Source organism: Typopeltis vanoorti, chromosome 11 (assembly GCF_054136105.1).
Source record: "Typopeltis vanoorti isolate ZY-2024b chromosome 11, IOZ_Tvanoo_1.0, whole genome shotgun sequence".
NCBI lineage: Eukaryota > Metazoa > Arthropoda > Arachnida > Uropygi > Thelyphonidae > Typopeltis > Typopeltis vanoorti.
Genome location: NC_143559.1, coordinates 19,715,567 through 19,729,434, shown reverse-complemented (window position 1 = coordinate 19,729,434; position 13,868 = coordinate 19,715,567). Strand labels below are relative to the sequence as shown.

The 13,868-nt window shown below is 36.7% G+C and overlaps 1 protein-coding gene across 3 annotated transcripts in view; it reads right to left on the bottom strand.

The window, feature by feature from the left end:
* Nucleotides 1-13,868, bottom strand: part of LOC150101351 (methionine synthase-like) — an 815,136-nt gene that overhangs the window by 276,369 nt on the left and 524,899 nt on the right. For all 3 annotated transcript variants that reach the window (XM_090400909.1, XM_090400910.1, XM_090400911.1), the window contains exon 23: nucleotides 5,845-5,945. In XM_090400909.1, the coding sequence (XP_090257035.1) occupies nucleotides 5,845-5,945 (101 nt within the window). The remainder of the gene's footprint in view (nucleotides 1-5,844; nucleotides 5,946-13,868) is intronic.

The following is a 13,868-nucleotide window of genomic DNA, read 5'->3' as shown; positions in this document are numbered from 1 at the left end:
CTCCTGTGAAAATACCTTACACTTTAGAAGTGGTTCTTTTTATGATATTCTTCAATCTCCTCTCATTTCTTGATGTACTTATTACCTTTTGACTGTTACTGCAGCAATTATTTTGAAAACTCCGATTATTAGAATACTGTTTCAATCTTCCTAATGCTTGCTTGTAAATATTTCAATTCCTTAGCTATAAACTGTTTAGTTTGGCCTTCTTCATGTAGAGACAGTATATGAAACTTCTTAGCTTCCAATATGCCACTCGTTCAACCCATGTTTAGCAAATGATTAACTGAAGTCCATGCACAAATGATTCCTTACACATGAGTCAGTCCTACAGCTACTGAAATATATGCTATTTCTATGTTCTCAGAAAAATTTGGAAAACCAATCAGGAAAAATTTGGAATATTCTAATATTTTGAACCACATTAAAAATTATTCTAATTTTGTGAATGTTTTCAAATAAAAGTTTTCTTATAATTTATATTACATTTTTATGCATTTACATGGTTATATAATCTACAAAGTATGCAGATTTAAATTATGCTAATTCATATTTGATAATAATTACTGTCTATGCAATAAAGTAGAAATGCAAATCATTCAACACATTTTCTTTAACTATTCTAATTTTTTGATTCGGAGGTAATATCATGCAATGCAGAACTTGAGAGCAGTGGGAAGAGAGAAGGAGCCACTGATGGTAAGTGAGCAGAAGGTATATGAGGAGTTGAGTAAACTTGATGTCAATAATGCTATAAGACTTGATGGTATACCAAACCTTGTCTTGATGGAATGTTCTAGGGAAATAACAGCTTTAACTTATCTCTTTAACCTGAGTCTTAGATATGCCCAAGTTCTAAAGTAGTGGAAAGAGGGCAAAATTGTTCCATTTCACGAAGGGGCTGATAAGATTAAGGCTTTTGTTTGTCTGGAGTTGTGGAAAAGGCATTGGGGAGGCTAGTGAGGGACCAGAATTCAGAATTGGGTTGATGACAACAACATTTTTGTTTCATAGACAGCATGGGTTTGCTAAAGGAAAGTCATGTTTTAGCAATCTACTAACTTACTATAACAAGGTGACAGGTGCACTGACAAAGGAGAAGCACACACAGTGATAAATTTAGATTTTGCTAAAGCTTTTATAGATTGCCACATGGCAAGCTAGTAATTAAATAGAGACAGATGGGGGTTGGAGAGTAGATTAGTGCACTGGAATGAAGCTATCTGATAGGTATCAGCACAATTTGTGTATTGGGGGTGCAATATCCCAGAGGATGAAAGTCATCAGCAGTGTGCCCCAAGGGTCTGTTTTGTGTCCATTGCTTTTTAATTTGTTTATAAATGATATTGGGAATTGGCATGAGTGGTGATATATATAGTTGTTTGTAGGTGATACAAAGTTGGGAAGAACTATGAGAAGTAACAATAAATGCTGTAGCCTTGCAAGGAGACTTGAATAGACTTTCTGGACAATTGAATAGAAATGCTCATTGAAGATAGCAAATTGTAAGGTTTAAAAGTTTGGGAAGTAGAGATGGGATCAGAGGATAATTGACAGAAATATCTTATAGGAGGTGGAGGAAATGAGGAATCTGGGGGTGTTTGTAGATAAGGATCTGAAATTAGGGGACATTTTTCTAAAGCTATGAGGACAGCACAGCCATTATAGGAATGTTATAAAAAACACTGACATATATTACCAAAACAAGCCTTAAATTACAAACCATTAGGAAAAGAAAACCAGGACATCCTCTAAAGAGATTCAATGATGACTTCTAAGACTGGAACAGACCACTCTAGCCTAAATCCTTGAAAAGCATGATAATGCTAAGAATTACAGATAAGGAAGCTGTTATTCTTCTTTATAAGATCCTTGATACATTCACATCTAGATTGCAGTGCTCAAGTCTGGTCACCTGGGTTTCTTGGAGAAGAGGAAGTGGTGGAGAAGATTTAGAGGCAAATGACCAAGATGGTGAGTGGTCTGTGGAGTGTGCCGTATGAGAATAGACTGAGGGTGTGTGGGTTGCAGAAGTTGGTTGATAGGTGAAGAAGAGGGGGATATGATAAAAACATTAAAGTTACTTAAAGAGTTTTATAGGACTGATGCAGGGAAAATATTTTAGAACTTGGATAGAGAGGAAAAAACAAGAGGTCATTCCTGGATGTTGAGTGAAAATATGGTTAGTAGGGGTGTGAGGACTAGATTTTTTGCTTAAAGAATTGTGAATGATTGGAATGGGTTGCCAAAGTCAGTTATGAGCGCTTTGTCTGTTAATGGATTCAAGGAGAGGTACGATAGATTGTGTGCATAGTGCAGGTTTCCTGTGATGAGTCTTCAGACTCTATAGAGTTGTCCATAGAGTAATAATAATTTAACATTTACTTGATTTATCATCCAAACCTGGGTATACAGTATGGTATAGCTCCCTTCAAACATTCCTTTGACTGCACTTAAAGAAGTGCAGTCAAAGGAATCTCTTACATCTGTAAGAATCACCTGATCTGCAGTTCCACACAAATTCCCCCTCTTAATTGAAAATTCTGCATGTTTAGCCATTTTCAAGGTTAAAACTAAATGCTTACTCTTCTCAATAACTTGTAATCAAGGCAGCTACATTACAGACAAATCTTCTGATGCTCTCAATAGATCCAGCTCTTAATAACTACGAATTCCTCAAACAGGTAGAGAGGCTTGTATGTTGGCAGTTCATGTTAGTTTATTTAATGGTTTTAATTCACAACACAATAATAATAATAAAACAATTTATATTTATTTAACTTATTTGCTGATATTTTGCTAGTTTTCTACACAGCATCTTCAGATCACAAAAAACAGTTTGTCATAGTATGCAAACAGCAGCAATTAGTTCCCAATTGTGGACAGTATAAACAGTCCAACATACAAATTTGTTAAACATCTGGCTAAATTCCTAGGCTAAGAATCAGGCTAAAGAATCCTAGGTTCCTAGGCTAAAGAATCACCTCACAGGTGATTCTTTATTATTTGTATAAAAAATTCTGTTCACCTAAAAAAAAGCATTAAAAGACCATATTTTACAAAGTTCACACATAATGATTAGTTTCAATATTACTTCAGTATTCTATTCACCAATGTATCATTAACTGAGATCCTTGATTTGTTATGGTTACATTTCCCCCAAGGCATATTTGAATTATCCAAATTTACAGTACATGCTGGTTATTTCACATAGATATGGAAGATGGGACAGCAATGGACTTGCTCCTTTAACCAATTTTCTACATAGAACACTTAGAAACAACCAATCAATACAGTCTCTCTCTCAAAATAGTGGGTTTGCTTGCACTATGTTGATGATGTGTTTGCTATTTGGCCACATGGTCCAGACACATTAGACACATTTTTAGTGCATTAAAATAGCCAACACTCTAAAATCCACTTCACAATGAAACAGAAATCTAATGACTGTCTACCTTTAGTACATACACTAGTTAAATCCTTACTTATTATTTTTTTTATCATTATTCCTACCCTCTTCTTTTACTTTGCGGTGTTGAGGATTTTTCTACATTTCACCACCTTTTCGAGGATAAGTTAGTTAGCCCTAAGCCTGCAACATAGTTACATAATCACAAAATTCTTCTATCAAGTATGTCCGTAAAAATGCTACAATAATATCAAATGTGCACGCGCACGTGCGCATGCATGCATGCACACACATTCTCAAAGACAATCTATTCCATTTCCTTACCAAATGATAAACTTATTCTTTATATCTTTGTTAACTAACTTCTCGATCAATTTCTAAGGAATCTTGTTATCTACTCGTTAAATTTAGTTACAAGGGTGGTCTGAAAAGTTCTCAGCCTAACAATGAAAAAACGAATTTATAACTTCAAAATTATTTTTATTTTTCAACATAATCTCCCTTAAGATTAATACATTTATTCCAGCAGTGCTCCAGCGCCATTATTGCATCCATGTAGTGGTTCCCAATAAGATCTGCAAAATACCCTTCTACAGCTGCAATCACCTCTTGATTCAAAGAAACATGCTGAAGAAAAAGCGAGGAAGAGTTTTAGTTTTGGGAAGGGATAGAAGTCAGAGGGAGTCAAATCTGGAGAATGATTTTTTTCTTCTGCAAAGCGGGTCTTTACTCATGAATTTTTTCGTCTAGGCTGGTTAAAAGATCGGAATGATATTCCCTTTTCAAGATAATTAACAAAAAAAAAATGCCTTTAGCATCTAAAAACACAGATACCATGACCTTTCCTGCTGACGGCCGCCTTCTGTCCACTGTTTTGACAACTGTTTGGATTCTGGCATGTAATGGTGAATCCAAGTCTCATCCACAGTAATAAATCAATGCACAAGATCAGTTTTATTCTTGTTAAAATGCTCCAAGCACTCTTCAGAGATTTTCATGTGAGTGCATTTTTGATCTGCTGTGAGCAAGCGGAGCACCCATCTTGCACAAAGCTTTTTCATTTACAATTCTTATAATATATCCTACATGTTCTTTTGAAATGCCTATAGTCTCAGCAATTTCACGCACTTTGACTTGCCAGTCATCCAATACCATATCATGCACTTGATCAATGATTTCTGGTGTTGTTACACTTTTTAGCTTCCTTCATGTGGATCATCTTCAAGGCTGGTACGGCCACATTTAAACTGGGCAGCCCATTTCTTAATTGTCGAAAACGAAGGAGAATAATGCCCATAAACTTTTATGAACTTCGAATTAATTTCTTTTGCCGTTAAACCTTCTTTTACAAAGAATTTTATAACCACACGATACTGAATTTTATCCATTTCAAGGGATACAGTCAACATTTTTGCTTCAGATAGCTGTATAAAACTTGATAGAATGACTTGCAATTTTACATGGATGCTTATGACAGATGTACCAACTTAGAAAAAAAAAAAATGTGCTGATAGTGTTGCCATCTATGGTCGAAGCCGAGAACTTTTCAGATACCACTCGTATATACAGAAAAATCGATCCTCCATCTATCTTTTAAAATCTTTTTACTCATTTATATGTCTCTGCCATATTACTCCTTTCCATTTTTTACTAAACTTTGTTATCCATATTTTTTAAATTTATCCATATATACTACAGTCCTACTTCCACAGTTTCTTGACTACTTTCTCATATTTCCAAAACCCAGGCAATTAGATCTGAATAGAGTAGTCTAGATGTGGACATACCAAGACCTTATAGAAAAGAATAATAAATAAATTCCTCAACAGTACTTGTGTTTACCTTAAAACCACAGCAATTTTTTTTTTATTTACTGCATTCGTCCTTTAGAGTTCAACTCTCTGTCCACTGCTGTGCTTTGCACAGATTTGTAGTCTTTATTTATTAACCACACCAGTACTTCCATATAGTGCAGTCATTAGTAATAATATCTATCATTTGGAAAAATCTGATTTCAAATCTTGTCCAGGATACTTTGAACCTCTACAAGAACTTTTCGACTGAAGTTGAGTTATACTATTGTATATGGAAGTGGGAGCGTTTTTCTTCTTGAAAGACAAACAAACCAGCCAGAAGACCATGACAGTAGGGTTAACCACTTTATCCCTCAGTAAACTGACTTTATGAAAGAAAGTTACTTGGGTATGATCCTGATCCTAACACAATGGAAGATGAGATGTATTAACCATAGGCAAGCTGTCATTAAATTCATCTCATCTGATAATCAATACAGAACTATATAATAACAACAATAATAATAAAATGCTTAAAAGTCTTATTTTATAAGGCTCCATTTTAGAATTACTGTATTTTATATTGATTGCTAACTTCTACAACAGAATTATTTTTCTCTTACTCTATCCATGAACACATACCTGAAATTATTACATCCCAACACTACACCAACTATATTCTTTCCTATATCATGAACATCTCCTTTCACTGTTGCCAATACAATTGTTCCTGAATGATAATTCTGTAATTTATCAACTTAAAATGTAAATTATCATGTTTATTATTATCACCACAAAAGGAAAAAAATAAATAAAATATATAAATATATATACTATATATTTCTTTCTACAATACAATAAGTATTGTTGAAATCATCATTATATATACAGAACAGCTACAAATATACAATAGACATGCACAAAATGCTAGGCAACTATTTTTATATAAACATATATAAATGACAAAATAATGCTGTATTTTGTAATTTTCCAGATATCCTTTTTGATAATATTGGTTCTAGATGAGGTATAATATAACTGCATGTATCCTCAAAGCTTATCTGAGGATGACATTCATCAGTTATTGCATATTAATTTGTTGCTTTGTTGGCAGTAGTTCGGATATATATATATATATATACCACACACACACACACAGACACACACACACACAATACCTAGGAATCTGATGGTACATTGCTGAACTGGAAACAAGTTAGTATAGTGCTTTACATTAGTTCTATAGGTTGCACAGTACATGTATTTCTCCTTCATAGTGTAACCATAAGGCAAGCATAGCGGCGGTGTGTAAGAAGAGCTCCAGATTCAGATAAGTTATTCTTGAAATAATTAATTGTATAAGAGTGATTGTTTGAGTAAGAGCTGCTATAAAAGTTGTGAGCTGCTAGTATTATTAGTGTGTAGGATATTTTGCCTAAACTTAATTAAAAATTCATTGTTTTCATTGTTATTGTTACTTACCTTAGAGTAGTAACCGACAGAGATGGCACCAGCTTCGTCATTGCATAACTTTAACTTAGACTTCAGTCATTTCATGAAGTGCGAGGTGTGCTACATGTATTCTTTTGATTACATAGATGATTTGTGGACATTTAGGGCAGATAGAAGGAGGGTGTGTGTGTGTGTGTGTGTGTGTGTGTGTGAAGTGTGAGTTAAATGAGGATTTCACGAGTGCTAATATGAATTTGATGACAGAAAGCGTTAGTAGTGAGAATGTCACGGGAAGAATGAGTGCTCGTTTGAAAGAGAATGATGGTGTGAAAGAAAGGCTAAAAATTGTTAAAAAATCATTGCAAAATAAAACACGTGATTTGAAAACTGTAATGGTAAAAAGGATGAAAGCGAGGCAAATATGGCAGAAGGCAACGAAATTGAGACAAAGAAAGAAAATGGAAATAGCTTGCCGAAAGGTTCAAAAGTCGGAAAAATCAAAAGAAAGAACAAAATCGGAAATAGAGTGATGCAAGGTTCGAAAGTGGGAAAAATCGAAAGAATGAATGATAGCGAAACTTGGATGCATGGACTGAAAGTACGGAAACTCAAAAGGATGCATGAGAGTGAAAGTGTGAAGCAGGGGTCGAGAGTTCGAAAATTAGAAAGATTCGATGATAGAGAGAATGCAATGCAAGATTCGAAAGTTGAATTGGGTTGGATGAGGCAAGAGATGAAATGGATGCAGACTAAACTTAAAAAAATTTGGGTGAAAACAATTAAAATAAATCAAGTAGGTACATAAGAGTTAATGAAAGACAAGAGAGTGGTGCTGTATGGCGACTCCATTATTAAAAGTGTGCGGGATGAAAGGTTGCACAAGGTTTGTTTTCCAGGCAGTAAAATGAGTAAAGTGATTGAGGCATTGGATATGAGGAGAGAGCGAGCAAAGGAGTTCATGAGTTTTAATAGGTATGAATGATTTGACAGAGGATCAAGAGCACATCAGAATGGATATCAGGAGGCTGCTTAGACGGATAAAAGAGAATAGTGTGACAGGAAGGTAGTAAGCGTGTTGCCTAGGTATGACTGTGGTGAGATGAGGCAGAGGACAAGGATTATGAATGGTATGTTGGTTGAAATGTGTGAGGAGAAGAGAGTACAATTTGTTAATGTATGGAATGAGTTTGAAGGACGAAGTGAACTGTATAGGAGCGATGGACTGCATCTGAGTGGTTATGGTGTGAGTCACTTGGAAAGACTGCTGCTGGAAGGTAGAGAAGTGAGTACAGAGAATGAATCAGATCAAGTGGGAAGTGATGTGGAAGAGCAAGAGAGTATGACAGGAGAGATTGAAGAGGTGGTTATGAATGAGCAAGTAAGTGGCATGAGTATGGAAAAGGAGAGAATGGGTGTGCAAGATGAACAGAGAAACGGAGAGGCTCAGGGTGGATGGGTACACAGTGTGAGAAAGGTGGATGCTCCAAGAGGATGTGAGAGCATGAATAGACAGGAAAGGAATGGGATGACCTGAGATCAAGAGGAAACAGTTGGAATTGAAAAGGGTTCTAAAATGAATAAGCAAAAAGGGAAATGGGCCCAGTCGAACATGGAAAGATCACATCGAATGAGTGTTATCAGTGAAACTAGCTGTAGATCCACTAATGAGCTGTTGTGTTTGTATACAAATGCTAGAAGTGTAAGAAACAAGGCAGATGAAATGGTTGCACTAATTGAGTCTGTTCACCCAAAAATTGTTGGAATAAGTGAGACATGGTTAGATGAGGATGACTTCCTGACAGGAATAGAGATGGAAGGGTATGATGTGTTTCGTGAGGATAGAAAAGATAAAAAGGGAGTGGGAAGTGCTATTGATGATAGAGAAAGAGTTATGTCCATACAAAGTAGAGATGTAAGAGGGAAATAGTGCGAGTGGTTTTGAGGCAGTATGGTGTGAGATAAAGGTGAATGGAATGAAATAGTTGGTTGGATGTTGTTATAGACCAGGTAACGTGGATGGTAGTGACTATGAAATGTATAATCAAATTAGCCAAGCAAATAAGAAAAGAGTGATCATTATGGCAATTTCAATTATGGCAATATAAACTGGAATGATGAGATAGCAACTGGAAGTAAAGAAAATGAGTTTCTTGAGTTTTTGAGGATAACTACCTCAGGCAATATGCAACGGAGGGCATGCAAAGATTGAGGGTCTTGGATTTGGTCATCTCATCAGAGGATGTAGTTATAAATGAAGTGTCAAGTCACCCACCAATTGGTGAGAATGACCATGAGGTGATTAAATGGGTGGTTGCAAGCAGTGTGAGGATCTCTGTAAGAAAAGGGTACACCACATATACCCTTTTCTTATGGGGTATATGTGATGTACCCTCATCTAACTACAAGGGGGTGATTATGAAGTGCTCAGGAGACAGCTTGCGAGTGTAGCATGGAATAGAGATGAATGCAGCTTGGATTTTCAAAAACTACCTAGTAGATGCACTGTCTAAATGTATTCCAAGGGTGAGAAGGTTAAATAAGGTAGGTGTGAAATGGATGAATAAGGAGATTAAGCATGCGATACTGAGGAAAAGGGTATTAGAGAAGTGAAAATAACCAATTCCATGAAGACTGAAAAGACCAAGCAAGGCGGGTGAATTGGTTGGTGAGGGTAGCTAAAGAGAGGTATGAACAGCAGTTAGCTAATGAAGGCAAAAAGAATCCTAAGGAGTTGTTTTGATATTTAGCCAGCAAAAGAAAGAATGATTATGGAAGGATGACACTGATTGGAGGAAATGGTATAAAGACAGCTTTGCAGAAGGTGTGGTGGAGATACTTAATGAGAAGATCATAAAGGTTTTTCATATAGATCTCTCCATGAATGTGACTTCATGGAGAGATTGACAGCAGTTGATGACTGTGGGAGAGACAGAGTGCAAGTGAGCAAGAAATGTACGGGGAGTTGAGCAAACTAGATGTAAATAAGGCTGCGGGACTTGATAATATATCAATTCGTATTCTGAAGGAATGTGCCAGGGAGTTGACACCTGCCTTAACATATTTTTTTTAAAAAAGGTCTTGCACTGGGTCAAGTTCCTAAGGAGTGGAAGGAGGGCAAGATTGTGCCACTTCATAAAGGAGGTGACAGAACTGATGGACAACATGGATTTACTAAAGGCAGGTCATGTTTTAGTAATCAATTTACTTATTACAATTAGATGACTGCTTCCTTGGACAGAGGAGAAGGATACACAGTAATATACTTTGATTTAGCAAGGGCACTTGAAAGATTACCACATGATAAGTTGATAGTCAAACTAGAGCATATGGGGTTGGATATTAGATTGGTGCATTGGATTGGAGACTGGCTATCTGATAAGTATCAACAAGTTGTGTATGGGGGAGCGATATACAGAAAAAGGAAAGTCACTAGTGGTGTGCCTCAGGGGTCTGTTTTAGGGCCATTACTTTTTAACTTGTATATTAATGATATTGGTGAAGATGTGGATTGAGATATTCAGTTGTTTGCAGATATTGATGGGATGAACCATGAAGAGTAGAGAAGATGTGGTGGTCTTACAAGAAGACCTGAATAAATTGAGTAATTGGGCATGGGAATGGGGATGTGAGTTTCAATGTTGCAAAATGGAAGGTTTTAAAATTTGGAAAACAAAGATGGAATGCAGAATTTATGCTTGGTGAGGATACATTGTCGGAGGTGGAGAAAATAAGAGATCTGGGGATGATAGTGGATAAGGATCTCAAATTTAGGGGATACATAGCCAAAATTGTGAAGGCAAGACAAAGGCTTCTGGGAATGATGCGGATGGACTATGGTGCCCAGATTTGGTCACCTGGTTTTCATAGGGATGATGTTAGAAAGGGTCCAGAGGTGACTGAAAATCTTTCCTGCAACTGACATGTCGCAGGAAAGATTAAGAAGATGCAACTTGCAGAGTCTGGTGGACAGGAAAAAGAGAGGAGATATGATAGAGACCTACAAGTTAGTAAGGGGTTGTTATAGAATCAATGCTGGAGAGGTTCTACAGAAAATAGTGGGAGATCAGAGGTCATCCCTGGAAACTGCACAAAGAGGTTGTGAGAAGCAGATTTTTTTCATGTAGTGTTGTGAATGGTTGGAATGCCTTGCCAGAGAGTGTGGTGTCTGCAGAGAATTCGAGTGTTTAAAGCATGGTATGATGAGCTGTATGTATGATAAAAGAACCTCCCGGATGATTCTTTGACTCCAGGGGGTCTTGTGTAATAATAATAATAATAATAATAAATATATATAATAATAATAATTGTTGTATTTATATGTAATGTAGTTAGTTGTCTGAGGCTTTGTTATGTGGTACATGGTTCAAGTTATTCTATAGTTAGCATCAAAGTAATGCATTGGCATAACTTTATAGTATAATATGTGTTTAGCAGTTAATATTTTATGTTCTGTCACTGCAGTTTGCATCATCTCTTTTGTCCCAGAACATCAGTCTTATCATTTTATACTGCAGAGATATCAATCTGTTTAATTTACAGTCTGCTCAGAATGCATACACTGTTACAGCATATCTTAATACATTTTTAAATTATGCCTTATATATATTAGTGCTTTTATGTATGTAGGAGCTAACCACTCAACCCACCAGGAGCAGGCCTGGTTGGTCGAGTGGTGCGCTCGGTCTGCAACCAACAGGTCGCAGGTTTGAATCCCACTGTAGGCATGAATGTTTGTAATTGTCTTTTAAATTACTTGAAACAGCACATAACTGAAGGGACTTGTGGTGTGAGAGTGTTGGATCTGGTCATAGGTTCAGAGGACATATGCATAAGTAAGGTATCCTTGTTACCTTCAGCTGATTAGAGGGATCATGTGATATTGACTTGGGAGGTTGCAAAATTTCTGGATTTCTCTCTTAAGAAGGGGTTTATATGGAGCTACAGGTTAGGTAATTATAACAAGCTTCGGGGTGAGATTACAGGCAGAACATATTGCAGGGGAAAGACTTTAGCAGTGAATGGGATATAATCAGCTGGTGTCTGAGAAAGGCAATATCAGAACGTATTCCCATGTTCAGGAGGATAAACAAGGTAGGCGTGAGATGGATGAGTAGTAGTATCAGGCTTGATCCGCAAAAAAAGAAAATACTATAGAGAATTTACAAGGAGAAAGGCAATCAGTACACCCATGAGCAGTACAAGGCTCAAGCTAGGAAGGTTACCAGTATAGTAAGAAAAGATAAATCAGATTATGAGAAAACCCTAGCCAAGGAGATCATGGGTAATCCCAAAGTGTTCTTCTGCTATGTGGGAAGTAAAAGGAAGAATGACTTTGGAAGGATAATCTTAGTAGGTGCTGATACCATTGACGTGACCAATTCAGATGTAATAGTAGAGTTACTGAGTGATCACTTTCGAAAAGTCTATCACCCAAGTGAGGATATCTATGTAGCAATAACTAATGTGAGATTTGAAGTTAACAGATCAGAGGTACTTAATACATTGCAAAATTTAAATGCAAACACTGCTGTAGGTTTAGATGGAATATCAGCTCAGGTGTTGGGTGAATGTTCATAGGAATTGTCAACGCCTCTTACTTGGTTATTTAATTTAAGTTTGAACTCTTGTATGGTCCCTAGAGAATGGTAGGAAGGCAAAGTGGTTCCTTTGCATAAAGGTGGCTCTAAGTCTGTGGTAGATAATTACAGACCAATCACCATCTTAGGAGTGGTGGTAAAAGTATTGGTAAACTTGGTTAACGACAGAATTCAAGAATGGGCGGGCCAGAATATGATACTCTATAGGGTGCAAACATGGTTTTGTTAATCGATCCTGCCTTAGCAATTTATTAACTTTTTAAAATAGAATGACATCTGAGCTGGACAAGGGAAATGGCTACACAGTGATACTTCTGGATTTTGCTAAGGCTTTTGACAGGATACCCCATGGAATACTGTTGCACAAATTAGAGCAGATGAGGATGGATACTAAACTGGTGATATGGATAGGAGAACAGCTCAGGGAGAGATACCAGAAGGTGGTGTATGGAGGAGCAGAGTTCGGGATTAGGCAGGTGAACAGTGGTGTGCGTCAGGGCTCTGTGTTTGGGCCATTGTTGTTTAATTTGTACATAAATGATATAGGAAATGGCTTAAAGGGAGATATTCAGTTGTTTGCTGATGATGCAAAGTTGGGTAGTGCAGTAAAAATTCAAGCTGATGTTGAGAGTTTGCAGGATGATTTAAATAAGCTGGCAAAATGGGCAAAAGGTAATGGATGTCAGTTCAATGTGGAAAAGTGTAAAGTTATGCATTTTGGGATTAAAGGATTACCAGCTGTATACTACATTGATGGAACGGTACTCCAAGAGATTGATGAGGCTAGGGACTTAGGTGTTGGTGGATAGGGAGATGAAGTTCAGGAGACACATTGCTAAGGTGTCCAAGATGGCACACAGGATTACTTGTTATTGAAGAATACACTAACATCCAAAGATAAAGAGGTTATTATTCCCCTTTATATGGTGTTGATACTTCCACATTTGGATTACTGTGCTCAAGTCTGGTCATCTGGGTTCCTTGGAGATGAAGAGGTTGTGGAGGTTCAGAGGAGAGTGACTAAGTTGGTGAGTGATGTAAAAAATGCTCTCTACATTGATAGAGTGAGAACTTGTGGATTGCAGAGGTTAGTTGATAGGTGGAGAAGAGGGGGATATGATAGAAACATTTAAATTACTAAAAGGTTTTTATAAGATTGATGCAGGGGAAATATTTCAGCTGTGTGATAGTGATGGAAGAACAAGAGGTCATCCCTGGAAATTAAGGAAAAGTGTGGTTAACAAGGGTGTGAGAACTAGATTTGTAGCTTGGAGGGTGGTGAATGAGTGGAATGCATTGCCTAACTCAGCTGTGAGTTCTTCGTCTAAATGAATTCAAGAAGAGGCACGATACATATTGTTTTGATAGTTTGGGTCTTCCACGATGAGTCTACTGACTCCATAGAGATACCTGTAATAATAATAAGAATAATAAATCTTTCAGTCTATATAGCTTGCTTGCTATTATCCAGTGGAATATATATAAAAAAAAAAAAAAAAACATACTTTGTAGGTATTTTATGTAGATATTCTAGTTTAACTCTGCATCAAGGTATCATATTGTTTCAAGCTATCCATTGTATTGTTTCAACCTGCATAATGATGGTTGTTTTACTTA